General features: G+C 49.0%; 1 protein-coding gene across 2 annotated transcripts; it reads left to right on the plus strand.

The window, feature by feature from the left end:
* Nucleotides 1-36: 36 nt before the first annotated feature.
* Nucleotides 37-12,906, plus strand: PCYT2 (phosphate cytidylyltransferase 2, ethanolamine). 2 transcript variants are annotated; one of them, XM_036753945.1, is made up of 14 exons: nucleotides 37-282; nucleotides 3,812-3,900; nucleotides 4,428-4,589; nucleotides 4,921-4,987; nucleotides 7,123-7,207; nucleotides 7,586-7,630; nucleotides 8,153-8,206; nucleotides 8,895-9,033; nucleotides 9,403-9,485; nucleotides 9,708-9,785; nucleotides 10,697-10,762; nucleotides 11,061-11,126; nucleotides 11,486-11,574; nucleotides 11,769-12,906. In XM_036753945.1, the coding sequence occupies exons 1-14, from the start codon at nucleotides 194-196 to the stop codon at nucleotides 11,893-11,895; spliced, it is 1,239 nt and encodes a 412-aa protein (XP_036609840.1). In that variant the 5' UTR covers nucleotides 37-193; the 3' UTR covers nucleotides 11,896-12,906. The 2 variants fall into 2 exon arrangements, with proteins under 2 accessions (XP_036609840.1, XP_036609841.1); XM_036753946.1 differs by lacking the exon at nucleotides 8,153-8,206 and having other exon boundaries at nucleotides 59-282.
* Nucleotides 12,907-13,688: the final 782 nt, after the last annotated feature.

The following is a 13,688-nucleotide window of genomic DNA, read 5'->3' on the forward strand; positions in this document are numbered from 1 at the left end:
TCCTCGCTTCGCGATTGGCTCGGCGCGGCGGGGTGAGCCCCCACGTGACGGTTGTGGGCGCGTGCGCGGGGGCGGGGGCAGCGGCTCTGGAGCCGTGGCACCCCCCGGCAGTGGCCGCTGTGTCGGTGGTCAGTCTGTCGGACGATCGCAGCGCCGGACGCTAAAGGGCTGGAGCCGTTGCCGCCGCCGGGACATGATCCGAAACGGACACGGTACCGCGGACTCCTCCAAGAAGCTCGGCCCGGGGACGAAGCGCACCGTGCGGGTCTGGTGTGACGGCTGGTGAGAGCGCGGGGCAGAGAGGGCAGAGCGGGGCGGCCCGAGTTCCCTCCCTGCCCGCCCCCCGGCAGGGCCGGCTGCCCACCTGTGCCAGCCTCCTCCCGCCCGCTCCCTTCTCTCCCCTTCCCCTTCCTCCGTCCGTCCTTTCTCTCCGCCGCCGCCCCGGGGCCCTTGCGGACCGCGGCCCGCCCCGCCTCGCTCTGTGCGGGTGGCCGCCGGCCCCCTGGGGGACGTGCCCCAGCTCCTGTGCGAGGCAGCGGGGCTTTAAACTCCGCGGAGCCCGCTAACTCCGGGTCTGCCGAACGACGTTCTTGCGCCGGGTCCCGTAGCAGCCCGCAGCCCCGCCGAGATCCGGAACCGCGGGAGCCCGGACGATCGGTGCGGCAGCCGGCCAGCTCCGGACTTCTCGGCCGGGTGGGGCCGGCGGACTCCGGGGCTTCTGAGAGCCGGGGGCACTTGGCTGCCCGGGGCAGGTTCGGTTCGTGTGCCCTCCCTAGGGCTGCCCTTCCTGGAAACGTGCGCCGGAGCTCGGTCCTCAGGGACACAACTCAGCGAGAAAAAGTCCGAGCTAACTGCACGTATTTTCCCATTTCTCCCTCAGCTCCATAGCAATAACCATTTCATAAGCGACCCTTTGGGGCCCGGGCACTAGGAGCCCTGAGCCGCTGGAGCTGGCTAGAGCCAAGAAAAGGTCAAGGAATCAGCAGTCTCTATTCAGGAGGACCCGAGGGTGGAACAGGGAAAAGGAAACGGGGTTGTAAGCCAAAACCGAGGACTTTAAAAGAGAAAAGGCATTTACAAAGAGTTTGTTGTTACAAGAGATTGAATTTCTGTTAAGAAACTCCAGATTTGCTAATCGTCCTAGGATTAGGTGGACTTTTGGACCAGCTCTTTACTTAAAAATAAGATAAACTGGTTCTTTTGGTATTCTAATGGGGGGAAAGATTGTTTCTGGCCCTAGGCCTTTGAATTCGAGGTTCTGTCGGAGGAGGAAGGAATGTTTTGGATTGGGAAAGTGTGGGTGGAAACAAGGTTTTGATGCCTGATTTTCTAGTGTGTGGTTATTTGAGGAATTTGACCCGTATGGTTACACAGATCCCTAGTGACATGGACGATGGGATACTTTACAGTTTCTGAAGCATTACCAAGAGGTGCATAAAATTTTTGCTCCTCACACTTTCACAGATTCAGGTGAATACGGAAAAAACATTTCAGATCAGGAGATTGACTTCCATCCTCCCAAAGGGACATAGTGGTACAGTGAGTGGGGAAGTAGAGAATTCTTGGCTTTTAGCCCCAGACCTGGTAGTTTTTTATGAGTACACTAAGCACTCTGTTATCAGATGACTGCAAGAAAAAAGCAGAATACTAGTATTTATTAAGATTAAAAATATTTATAATTGTGGGGGAGCTTTTCAGGGCTCCAAAAAGTTTCCCTCAGGCATTCAGGTTTTTGTTTTGTTTTTTCCCCCCCAGAAATGTCCAGCCAAACTCTATTTGCTTTTGTTCTAATATAAAACATTTGACTCAGCTAGTATAATAGAAAAAATTATTATGTCTTTGTTGGTGTGTTTAATATTGTGCAGTTGCATATATTTCTGAAAATGTTGTGTGAGTAAAATTTTTGTCATTTTAGCCATTTAAAAGGCTATACAGGCCCTGTGCTCCAGTATGTAGATGATATGAAATCACATATTCCAGTAAAGGCGCTAATCCTCCCCTCATCAGTTTTACAAATCTGGATTTTCATAGGCAGAGGCAGCTTTGGGGTAGCGGAAAGAGCCCAAGATTTAGAATCAAGACCTGGGCTGTCATCTCAGCTCTGCCAGCTATGTAACTTTAGAAAAGTCACTTAACCTCCCTGTCTCAGTTTCCTCATTTATAAAATGGAGATAACTCTTGTACTACCACCAGCTTCAGATGGGTTTAGTGAGGATCGTATGAGATTATATGAAGTGTTTCGTAAATTGTAATAAACTATATACATTTCACTTAGTATGTATTAGGTTTGCTCAATGTGCCTGCATTGCATTTTTTCCTTTCTATAATTCAGTACACCCACATGTCTCAGTTAAAGACAAGTGAGTGTTCTGTAGAAAAAGAGAGTTGCTGAAACAAGATGCTACTGACCACAGGATAGCTAGATTACAACCCAGGTATTCTGCCTCTCATCCCAGTAAGTGTTCCGAGGTAGTCAGTGAGTATTTGACCTTTGCCCAGAATCACAAAATTACCAGAATCAGATTCGTGTCCTGATGCTCTTCTGGGAATGCTGCCAGGGGCCCAAACTAGACTGTATCAAAACCCAAGTAATAGGTGCTCTCTCCTATAGGGAAATTGGTTTTTTTTTGTTTTGTTTTGTTTTTGCTTTCCATAGTTACCCTTCTACTGTTTTAGTAAGTGGAGAGTTTGAGGTTTCTGGACAGTGGATGGCAGTAATAAAGGACTAAAAATATCCTATATCTAATAAAAATTTAGAGACCCTGGGAATAAAACCAAATCAGTACTTCCTATTCCTGTACTGTACCCTCCCATACTCTAAATCCAGAGTTCTTTAAGCAAAATCAGTGGTTCCATTAACTCATATTGGGCTAGGGAAAGTGAGAAATGGGTCTTTCCATAGGCTACCATTCTGCCCGTGTTATCAAGTGGACTCCAGAACAGACCCAGTGGACTTTACTTGATCAAAATCCCCAGGCTTTGCAGTGGGACTGGGGCTTTGCTCCTCTGGAATACTCCCTAAGCTCACCCCACTTCAGTTTCCTTTCAAATCTCACCTTTCTACCCCTTTCCTCCCCATTCCCACTCCTGTTTCTCCTTTTCAATCTTTGCTTTCATGGGAACGTTTTAACCGGCTTTCTTTGGGGTTTGACCCAGCCTTCCCTGGAGCTAGGTCTTTGATTGTGAACCTTAGCTGAGGCCTGATAGTTCCTGGGTGAGCTTTCTTGGTGAAGAAAGGAAGGGCATGGTGTACCTCAGTTATGCCATGATCAGACTCCAAAATAATAACACCCGCTAGAGATTCCAGGTCTCCTCAAGGTGTACTCCAAGATTAATTTAGGTTTACATTTTAGAAATAAACATGCTATGTAGTTCCTCTTGGAAATCTAACAACCAAGAAAAGATTAGGAGTCACAGTGCTACTCCTTAGAGAATCATCCTGAAACTCCTTATAGGCTTGACTTGGTCACATGGCCAAACCCTAGTAGTGAATTCCCACATTAGTATTAGGTTTGGCAATAAGGATCTAGCCCTTTGTTACACTTGAATTTCCTCTGGCTTCACATGACTTTGTCATGACTCCTAAAACCTTCCATGTCTAAGCTGTTGAACAGCCTGGCTTTTATTTCCTCGTCTTTCATTTCACCCTGATATGCCCTCACTACTCATCTTCAGTTAATTTTAATAACTCCAGGCTCCATAGGGGGTTACCCCAAAGAGGCTACAAAAGGGAAACTCTGCTTCCCCAACTCAAATCTGTCCCTCTCTGTCAACCAGCTACAAAGCTTGATACCTCCATTTATTTCCACAGCTATGACATGGTACATTATGGGCATTCAAACCAGCTGCGTCAGGCACGGGCCATGGGAGATTACCTTGTCGTAGGGGTCCACACCGATGGTAAGAGGCTGTGTGCCCCAGATCCTCTCCTAGCTCTTGCCTCCCCATACCATAGCGTAGGTCCACACGCTAGCTCTTCTCAGCTGGTCAGGTGATACGAGGAGATTTCAAACAGACATGGTACCTTCCCCCACAAGTTAGAATCCTTGGCAGGCAGTGGAGTTGTGGAAAGCAAAATATGATAACTAGGGTTCTATCCTAGACCCTTTCCCTACTTGGATCTAGCGGCCTAGGTGGGTGGAAAGGCTGAAGAAATGTGGGGGAGGAGCTATTGGACCTTTAGGTAGAATTTACTAAGCTACTGCTGTGCTTCCCCAAGAGTCACACCAAACCATTTCAAGATTTGCTGTTGTATAGGAATTGAACCCAAGACCTCAGAGAACTGAGATGTTTAGTACTGGAGTGTCTTAGCAAATTGGGTTGTTGGATGAGGGCTGGAAATGAGAGTCCTTGCTGTGGATTCTTCAGGAGACTGTTAGTAGTGTTGGTCATTACTCTCCTCTTTCTTCCTCTTTGCCTTGCCCTAGAGGAGATTGCCAAGCACAAGGGCCCTCCTGTCTTCACTCAGGAGGAGAGATACAAAATGGTCCAGGCCATCAAGTGGGTGGATGAGATTGTGGCTGGTGCTCCTTACGTCACTGCCCTGGAGACCCTGGACAAATACAACTGTGATTTCTGTGTTCATGGCAGTAAGTGGCCTGGCTGCACACCCTATCCTGGAAGTCCTAAGGTGGCAACGTGGCAACTAGAGGGAGGGGGGCAGGCCCCATATGACTCTGCAGAGGTGACAGAAATGCAGAAAAGTGGTGTGTCAAACAGACCCAAGAAGTCTTGGGGACTCCGGAAGCACTTTCCTTGACTCTGGAGTTTTAGGATATAAAGGTTTGGACTCTGAGGCTCAGGCTCTTGGCCAAAACTACTGTCCCGAAGTGTCTTGGCAATGCTGATCCTCTAATATGTGTGTGTGTGTGTGTGTGTGTGTGTGTGTGTGTGTGTGTGTATGTGTGTACTGTTTCCTAGATGATATCACCTTAACTGTGGATGGGCGGGACACCTATGAAGAAGTGAAGAAGGCTGGGAGATACAGGTGAGGCCCCTCTGCCCCGCCCTAAGGTGGTGGTGGCGGGGAGGGGTATAAGGAGAAATGCCTTGCCCAGAGTGAGTACTTAAATACCTGTTTGCTGAACTGGATTAAGGGAGTAGAAATCATTGCCCTTGACATTTCCATAGGTAATGCTTTACTGTATATACGGTACTTTATATATGATATCATAGTGTGTTCTCTGATTCCTGGTAGCCACTGAGAAAGGCTTCTCAAATCAGGCTAATAAGGGCACAGTTCTGTGTCAATTTTTCTCTCACTGGCTGGAATTTGCCCCAGCTCGAAGTAGGATAACCTGTGGAAAGGTTTTCTAGATGTGACCACTAGGTTGTGCTGCAGGTATCACACTAACTAGCATTTCATAGATGTGTGGAATTTTTTAGTAGGAAAAGAATCCTAGGATCACAGTTAGAGATGGGAAGGACTTTATGGGTCACGTCACCCGACCTCTTCGTTTTACACATGCCAAAACCAAGGCCCAGAGAGGTTACCCAAGTTCACATGGGCAGCAAGTGACAAAGCAGGGGTTTAAACTGGGTCTTCTGACTCCAGGTCCAGCGCCTGTCTTCTCAGCTTAAGAACCATCAGTCCAGGTCCCTCATTTTACAGACAGGAAAATCAGTGCTCGAAGAGGTCGGGTGACTTGCCCAAAGACACAAAACTGAGACTACAGCCCTCTCCATGGGATCCATCTGTTCTTAACAGTCTCATTTTTGTGGATTCTTTTGTTCTTATAGAAACCTCAGTTCCAGGCATATCCCTAGCCACTTTTCTCTCTCCCTGTTGCACCATCCCTTGTAACAAAGGTTAAAAAAGTAAGAAAGAAAGCATTAAAAGTAATCAGTGACGCATCAGCTGTGTCTGGCAGCACATGCAATGTTCCACACCCATAAACTTCCCACCGGCAGAGAGGAGAGAGGGCTATTTTCTCAACTCTTTGCCATGGTTGAGCTTGGGGTGGACTTCTTTTCAATGTCAAAAATTTAGCAGACTCGGGGCAGCTAGGTGGTGCAGTGAGTAGAGAGCACGGCCCTGGAGTCAGGAGGACCTGAGTTCAAAACCAGTCTCAGACATTTGACACACTTACTAGGTATGTGACCTTGGGCAAGTCACTTAACCCCAATTGCCCTGCCTTCCCCCCGGAAAAGAAAATTTAGCAGACTCTACATGATAGTACTTAAACTATTAGTTTAGTAATACTCAATACTGTGCTGTTAGTACTAGCAATAGTTCTTCATCTATGAAATGGGGATGGCCCCTCCCTGAGTTGTTAGGAAGCTCAAACGAGATAACGCATGTGAATCTCTTTGAAAGCTTTAAAGTGCTGTGTAAGACCAAGAAAACACACAGTGATGAGAAGTTACCGTGGTTTCAGTCGTACCTTGGAATGTTTTTTTATTTTATTAATCGCATCAGAATCCACATGCATTTGACAAATTGTGATCTATAGATTGCACTGGAGCAAAATAAAGATCGAAACCAAAATATTTGTTGCCCCATGTTGACATGCAGCAATTTGCAGAGCCCAGGAGCACTGTGACATGCTGCTTCTCCGTCTCCTAAAGTCTTCACCTCTCTTAGGAAGCTGAGATGCAGAGAAAGAAGCAGACATGTAGTGGTTGCTCTACAAGATAGGATCTAAATCAGGATCCTAGCTAACTACCTGTTTATCAGTTCTGCTCTCAGGCAGGATGTTGAAATTGTTGACTTTTCAGCCAACAGTGGGAGCTGGACGTTCTCGCCTTAGATGGTATCGAGTGGAGGGGAAAAGTTGAAGGCCTCAGCATTGATAGCTTTAGATGAGGCCACTCTGTCCCCGGCTTGGTCACGTCCTTGGAAAGCTCCAGATTGGACAGTTCTTCTTATAGAATGTAGAGCTATATGTCCTTTGTTATCCCAGAGAAAATGCCACCTCACTGCTCCCATCTTTCAGTAGGAATCAGAAAAACTTGCTGCAGAACCAGCTGTTCTTTGTTTTCCCACCTAAGTAGAGGAGGGTGGATGCACAGACCTTCCCACAGTAACCCCACCCTGGGTGATGGAGGCCTTCAGGAGTGGTCTGCTCACCAGAAGAACGGAGCCACTTCTGTGCTGATCCTATCCCTGCCTGTCTCCCACAGAGAATGTAAACGCACCCAGGGAGTCTCTACCACTGACCTGGTCGGCCGGATGCTGCTCATGACGAAGGCTCATCACAGCAGCCGGGTAAGCTCACAGTGGCCTAGAGGGTAGCGGTCTTCTGGAAATTGGATGAGTAACTCTCCTGGCCTTTCCTCTTCCTTGCCACTAGGACCTGGGATTTAGAATATAGCTGCTGCCTGGAAGCCAGGATCCTGGTTGGGAAGGGAGTGAATATTTCTTTCCCTCTATTACTGTTGGGATGTGTGTAGGCCATGACAAATCAATCTCTCACTCTCCTCTCCTGAGACTGGTCAGCATGTAGGGAGCAGCAGGCTTCCTGCTTCTCAACAGGGACATCTCCAGATCAGTGAGGAAAGCCCCCTCAGTGGCCATGAAAAGGAATGCTGGCTGGAATTCTGGTGCCCTGCTGGCCCTGGGGCCTGACTCCACTTTTCTGTGCAGGAATTGCCTTCAGAGTACCAGGAGTACACTGACAGTTTTGGCAAGGTGAGTGTTTGGGAAGGGCTCTGTATGTAGGATCTAAGCACACAGGCTGACACAAACCTAGGAACTCACATGTATTAGAGGCTTCATGATAGCCCCAAGGTGAGGGAATTGGTATTTCTTCCTTTGATGGAGTGAGGTTAGGGAACGACCCAGTCCCTGGCCCCTGTTACCTCTGTCCTTTGGTTTTCTGCTCCCCCACCCCAGGATTTATCCTAATTTGACCTCACTCTGCCACGTTGTTTGGGGCCTCCTTGCATTCCCCAGGCCCTCTTGTCAGGGCTGAGCTAAAGGAAATACCTGCTCTCACTTGCCTGTGATGGTATCAGGCACAATTTCCAGAATTTCCCCCATTGAGTTCTCAGACACAATTTAGTATTCGAGGGAGCTGGGTGCCTTCATCCAGCATATGCTTCCTACTTGGGCCTGACCATGCCAATCCCTGGGTGTTAGTAGACACTGCCATTTGGGACCATCACTATTTGAAGTTTCTAACAGTGGTTTGGCCCCTCTCTCCCTTTGTAGCCCCTTCACCTATTACCTGCTGGGGCAGGTATTTGCCCAGAAGGCTTCTCCCAGGTGACAAGACCTCTGGGTCTATTGAATGTGTCGGGATTTGCTGTCTGCTTCTTCTCTGTCCATCTGGGGCCTTTTGGTGGAGGCCAGGATGCTGGTGTTTCACTCAGTGGCCATGTTGAAAACACTTCAGATTTTTGTCATCTGCTCGTCCTTTCTTACCAAATTAAAGCTTTCCAGAGCTAAAGCTAGGTTTCATTCCTTGCACATAGTCCCCTTCCAGCAGGTGTCACTGTTCCCCTGTCCCCTCTTCTCCCCAGACATTCCAACTAGCCTGCCTAGAAACTGTTGCAAAGAAGGAGTTTTCATTGTTTATTGGTTTCTCCCAGACTTCCCCCTGCCCAACCCATTCCTTCCCCCTCAGTCCCCCTTCCCTCAGGGGCTGAGAGAATAACCCTCAAGATCAGTACCCACCAGCATCTTCAGGCTAGAAAGAGAGCTGTAAATTTGGCAGCCTCCTCTTCACCCTTGCCCAGATCACAGAGCGTTCCCTGCATTGACGTGTAGACTTCCCGTGCCAGAAGAAGCAAGGACTTGTTCACAGATGAGGGAGGTGGAAGAGGGAGTCCCTAGGAAGCCAGCAGCTCAAAAGGGTTGGGAAGAAGGGACAGGCAATATGTACAGCCCCTGGGGATCCTGGTGGTGGTTAGAAGGGTGTGCTTCTAACCAGTCTCCCCTGCTTGGTCCCCAGTGCCCAAGAAGCCACAGCCCCTGGACTGGAGTGTCACAGTTTTTGCAGACATCCCAGAAGATTATCCAGTTTGCTTCTGGGAAGGAGCCAGAGCCAGGAGATACCATCATCTATGTGGCTGGGGCCTTTGACCTGTTCCGTATCTTTCTTTCTGGTGCTGCTCCTGCTCTTTGCCTCCCCAGGGAAGAGTAGAGGATGTCTGTCCTAGAAACAGTCTCACTATTCACAGTCCTCCTTGGAAAGGTTGCAGGAAACATTAGGGCCCAAAGGATGTGGGTGTCACTCTTGCCAAGGTTCTTTCAGGCTGTTGGAATATCAGAAGTGGGCTAGAATGAATGAGTTGGTTAGAATGGACCATGGAAAAGGGAGTAAAGGAGCTCCTGCAGTTACTCCTGGGGTTACTTATCTCTCTTCTCTTCCCTGGTCTTCCACAAAAGGTGTTTGAGGCCCCACCCTGTGGAGGCAGACACCCTGTTCTCTCCTTTTTGTTCTCTTAACCTGGACACAGATATTGGGCACGTGTCTTTCCTGGAGAAGGTTTACCAGCTTGCAGAGCGACCCTACATCATTGCCGGCTTACATTTTGACCAGGTATGAACTGCTGAGTGATAGGACATGAAAAGCAGCAAGAGCCTGCGCCCCCTTACCGCCTCTTAAGCTGCTCTCTTCAGGAGGACACTGCTACCAAAAATGACCTTTTCCAGCAAGAGTTGGGAGGGGGCAGGCCTTCTACCGGGCAGTAGCTGTGAGGAGCCCCACCCCACCCCCAGGGACAGTGTGGCTCTGACTGATTACCCCTCTGTCTGATTCTAGGAAGTGAATCACTACAAGGGGAAGAACTACCCCATCATGAACGTACATGAGAGAACGCTAAGCGTGCTGGCCTGCAGGGTGAGCTGGGGCTGTGTCAGGCTTCAGGGGGCTATCGTCAGAGTGAGGGATCACCTCCAAACTCAAGCTGCTGAAAGGCGTTGGCTTCTTGGTGGGGAAGAAATGCTTCTTCTCTGAGAGTCACATCCCCTGCACTCCAGGGTCAGCTCTGGCACTTGGTCACCAGCCAGGAAAGCCTCTTTTCAGTTCACCAGCCTCTTTCCTCATCTGTCAAATGCAGATGTTAACTATGATGTTAGCTATGCAAGACTCTTTCTATAGTGCCTTTCAACTTTTAATTCCAGCAATCTAGAAATCCACCTCAGTTCCTCATGCTGGTCCTCAATCATTGGCATCCCTAGGTTTTACAGAGACTATTTTAGGGTCTGTGATGGGAAGAATTCAGAGGAAGACCTCCTCTGCCTTCAGGAAGTTTTGGGTAACATGTGGCTGCCCCCAGAACCTCCGAGCAGCACCTTTCTCCAGTGGTGCCTCCTATGAACTATCTCTTTTCTTCTGTCCTAGCCCCTAAACAAAGCTCTGTTCTTTTCTGGAGGGTTTGAGAGAAAGCTTAGAATGGCTGTCTCAACTACAATTCTTATCAGCAGCTCTTTGTAAACTGGCTGGGAACTTTGGACTTGGATTCAGAAGATCTGGGTTCAGGTCCCACCCTCTTGGGAAAGTCATTTAATTCCTCTGAGCCTCATCAGTGTGACAAGGGAGAAGGGGAGGTACTCTCGGATTCCTAGCTTTAATAGCCTTGAACTGAGGAACAGTCTGAATATCCGAGCTCCTTTCCTCCTCTGTAAAGTGATTAATGTGGGACTTTCTGGTTTTTCAGACTCAAATTTCTGGGTTCCTGCCCTGGCCATTTAGTCTGGGGTGGAAGTAGGTAGGGAAAGCCAGATCATTGCTCTCTCTTGTCTTCCCAGTATGTGGCTGAGGTGGTGATCGGAGCACCGTATGCTATCACAGCTAACCTTCTAGATCACTTCAAGGTGAGTCAGCCCAGTGCTACAGAGTAGAGGATTGCCAGAGCCTTATTTGAGTTGAAGGAGAACGGTGTCCGAGGATTACTGAGTTCACTCTGAGTATCTGTTGTGTCATCCTCGTCTCTGCCTGCCCAAGAGTGGCAGCCCACCCTCGGTAGAGCAGAACCAGAATAACAAACTGGCTGATCAAGGCCCAGGGGGGTGGTAAGGACACCTTTCTGTTGAGGAGCAGCCTCTGCCCTAAGGGCCCCTGGTGTTTCTAGGCAGGAGTAGTGCTCCTAACGCCCACAGCTCCTCTTCTCAGGTGGACCTAGTGTGTCATGGGAAGACTGAAGTGATGCCTGATAAGGACGGTTCAGATCCGTATAAGGTGAGCCCTCCAGAGTGCTTACTAGCTCTCCACCTTTGTCTTTTCCCTACACCAACCTCCATCTCCCAGATAGGTTTCCTCCTCTCTTCACTTCCTTGTCCTTCACTCCCATGAATCACTTCCTCTGTGCTTGGATAGGTGGGGCTTCATGGGCACACATTTCTGTCTGTTATTGGGGGAATGACAAACTTTATCTCCTTCCTCAAGGGGAATAATGGATTTCCTTCACGTCATCCTTCCTATCCCTCACTTCTCACCTCTTTACTCCTTTTGAACATAGTATTACTATAAGAAAGGAGGGGAGGAGTTTACCTTTCAGCAGTCTGTGACCCCAGGGTGGCATCCCTCTCTACCCACAGGAACCCAAGAGACGCGGTATCTTTCGTCAAATTGATAGTGGCAATGACCTCACCACAGACCTCATTGTACAGAGAATTATTAAAAACAGGTGAGCTTCCTCCATTCCGAGGCTCCAGAAGGTGGTTCACAGGAGTGTCTCTGCTTAGTTGCTTTAGGCCTCAGGAGTAGAATGAATGTTTAGCAGAAGGAGAACTTTGTAAGGCCATCTGTCCCAGGGAATTCAGGTTGTAGGGCTGGACTTTGTGACCTCAGGCTTCAATACTGTTTTTTTTTTCTTAACAGATTAGAGTATGAAGCAAGAAATCAAAAGAAAGAGGCTCGAGAGCTAGCTGTCCTGGAGGCCATAAAGAAACGGGAGGCAATGTCTGAAGGGACAGCAATGCAGGTGGAGGGTCCCTGTGAGGCCTAATCGCAAACCTGTACCAGCAGGAGCAGCACGCCCATTCCCTCCTTCCCCAGCCCCACCCTGCCTTCATCCTGAGCTGGGGGACTACCCGAGGGCCTGCCCTCCCTTTTGCTGTCCTCACCTTCTCTGGCCCCTCTGATTTTAGAATTTGTCACACCTACCATTTTAATGAAGCTGAGGCCCCTTTTTAACTTACCCTGTCTTTGGAGTAACTGTTGGAACCTTGAACAACTAGGCTAGCATGGAGCTGCCTGTTGTTGGCAGAAACGAACACTTGGTGCTGGGTCTCCCCTGGTGTTTTTGGAGAGTTTGTATTCTGTAATAACGCTTTTCTGCCTAGGCTCTACTGATCTGACTTTATAGAAAAACCAGAAGACCCAGCTAACACTATGAGCACGTGGAATCTCCGCATCTGGGAGGGGCATCAGGTTTGTGGCCAAGCCACGGGCAGGCTCTGGCCACTTTCGATCCCAGCTTCCCTTTCCTTGGCATTGCCCACCTCTGGTGAAGCTCGATGAAACGTGTGGGATGGGAGAAGCAGATGGGTCACAGCTGCCTTGTGGCTCTCATGACCTTAAGCACAATCCTGGCGGGCTTATGAAGCACTGTCTTTCACTGTCCCCTGAGAGGCTGGGCTGCCTCTGCCTAGCCCCCATCCAACCTTGCTTGCTGACTGGTGGGGGGAAAAGAGGGTCAGTCGTCCAAGAAGGGGAATGATCCAAATGGTGACCTCCCTTACCTCCTTAGGAGGGGGAATCACACCTCCCAGAACATCCTCCCTGTTCCACCCCCTCATTCTCCTTCTGGTGTGAGTTCTATTCCAAAGCTTCCTGCCTGCGGCCTGAGCTCCGTGACCTTTCTCTGTCACCTGCAGCTTTGCTGCCTGGGGCCCTGTAGTCCTCCCCAATTCTGCTGCTCCCTGTACAGACTTTGTATGCTGATTTTTGTATGGGAACTGACTGTTGTAAATTTCTTTGTCAGTGGAACACAATAAAATATGGTCGGAATACATGATCCGCCCAGCATCCCCCCTCAGTTATTAGCTCCTCTTGAGTAGAAACAAGGAGAGAATGTGGTGCTGGAGATGACAGACGTGTCTTGCTTTTTGCTGGCTTGTTTATCTGCCAGCTCAGTGCTCTTTCCCTATCCTGGGGTGCCTGGTATGTACCCTTGACGACAGCTTCCTAGTAAACCACACAGAAATACCAATCTCCCCCAGGACTCTGTGTCACTCCCCCAGCAGTGTCTGATTAATAAACGGGAGCTGGGAGAGCAAGTGGGAGCGTGCTCTCCAGACGCCAAACCTGATTCAGCTCAAGGCACTGAACTTGCCACCTCCCTTCACAGAACAGGGGGAATGACAAAACCAAGTCCTCTTATCTCTCTGGCCGTCTGTTAAATGAAAATTAAAGCTTCATTCCCCACAGATGAGTAGTGCAGAGTTCTGGGGTCCATCTTCCCAGGATATCCCTCTTAGTGTTTAACTTTCCCAGCTCTCTAGCCCCTTCCTGAAAGAAAACTCTGGGGCTTGTGGACCTGAGATAAAGATTGGATTTTGGTTTTCTTGGCAAGGAACTAGTCCTGCCTGTGTGACGTCCCAAGAATTTTAGCACTAGACAATTCCCTTTTGCCTACCATGCCCAACCCTTGGTTTTCTGGGCTTCCCCTCTGAAGCCTCAGGCATCCCTATATGTCTTTCAGTATTGTGATCCCAGCAGCAGTACCACTTAGAACCTATTTACTGCCTCGATGGGTGGCTATTTTCTTCCCTTTCTAAAACTGAGCGTTGGCCCTTA

Source organism: Trichosurus vulpecula, chromosome 4 (assembly GCF_011100635.1).
Source record: "Trichosurus vulpecula isolate mTriVul1 chromosome 4, mTriVul1.pri, whole genome shotgun sequence".
NCBI lineage: Eukaryota > Metazoa > Chordata > Mammalia > Diprotodontia > Phalangeridae > Trichosurus > Trichosurus vulpecula.

Bases quoted from the DNA above. Each gene is read 5' to 3' on its own strand.
- PCYT2 (XM_036753945.1), top strand. From the start codon at position 194: ATGATCCGAAACGGACACGGTACCGCGGACTCCTCCAAGAAGCTCGGC. The intron at 3,901-4,427 runs GTAAGAGGCTGT...GCCTTGCCCTAG, and splicing joins CGTAGGGGTCCACACCGATG to AGGAGATTGCCAAGCACAAG. The intron at 8,207-8,894 runs GTGACAAGACCT...CTTGGTCCCCAG, and splicing joins GCCCAGAAGGCTTCTCCCAG to TGCCCAAGAAGCCACAGCCC.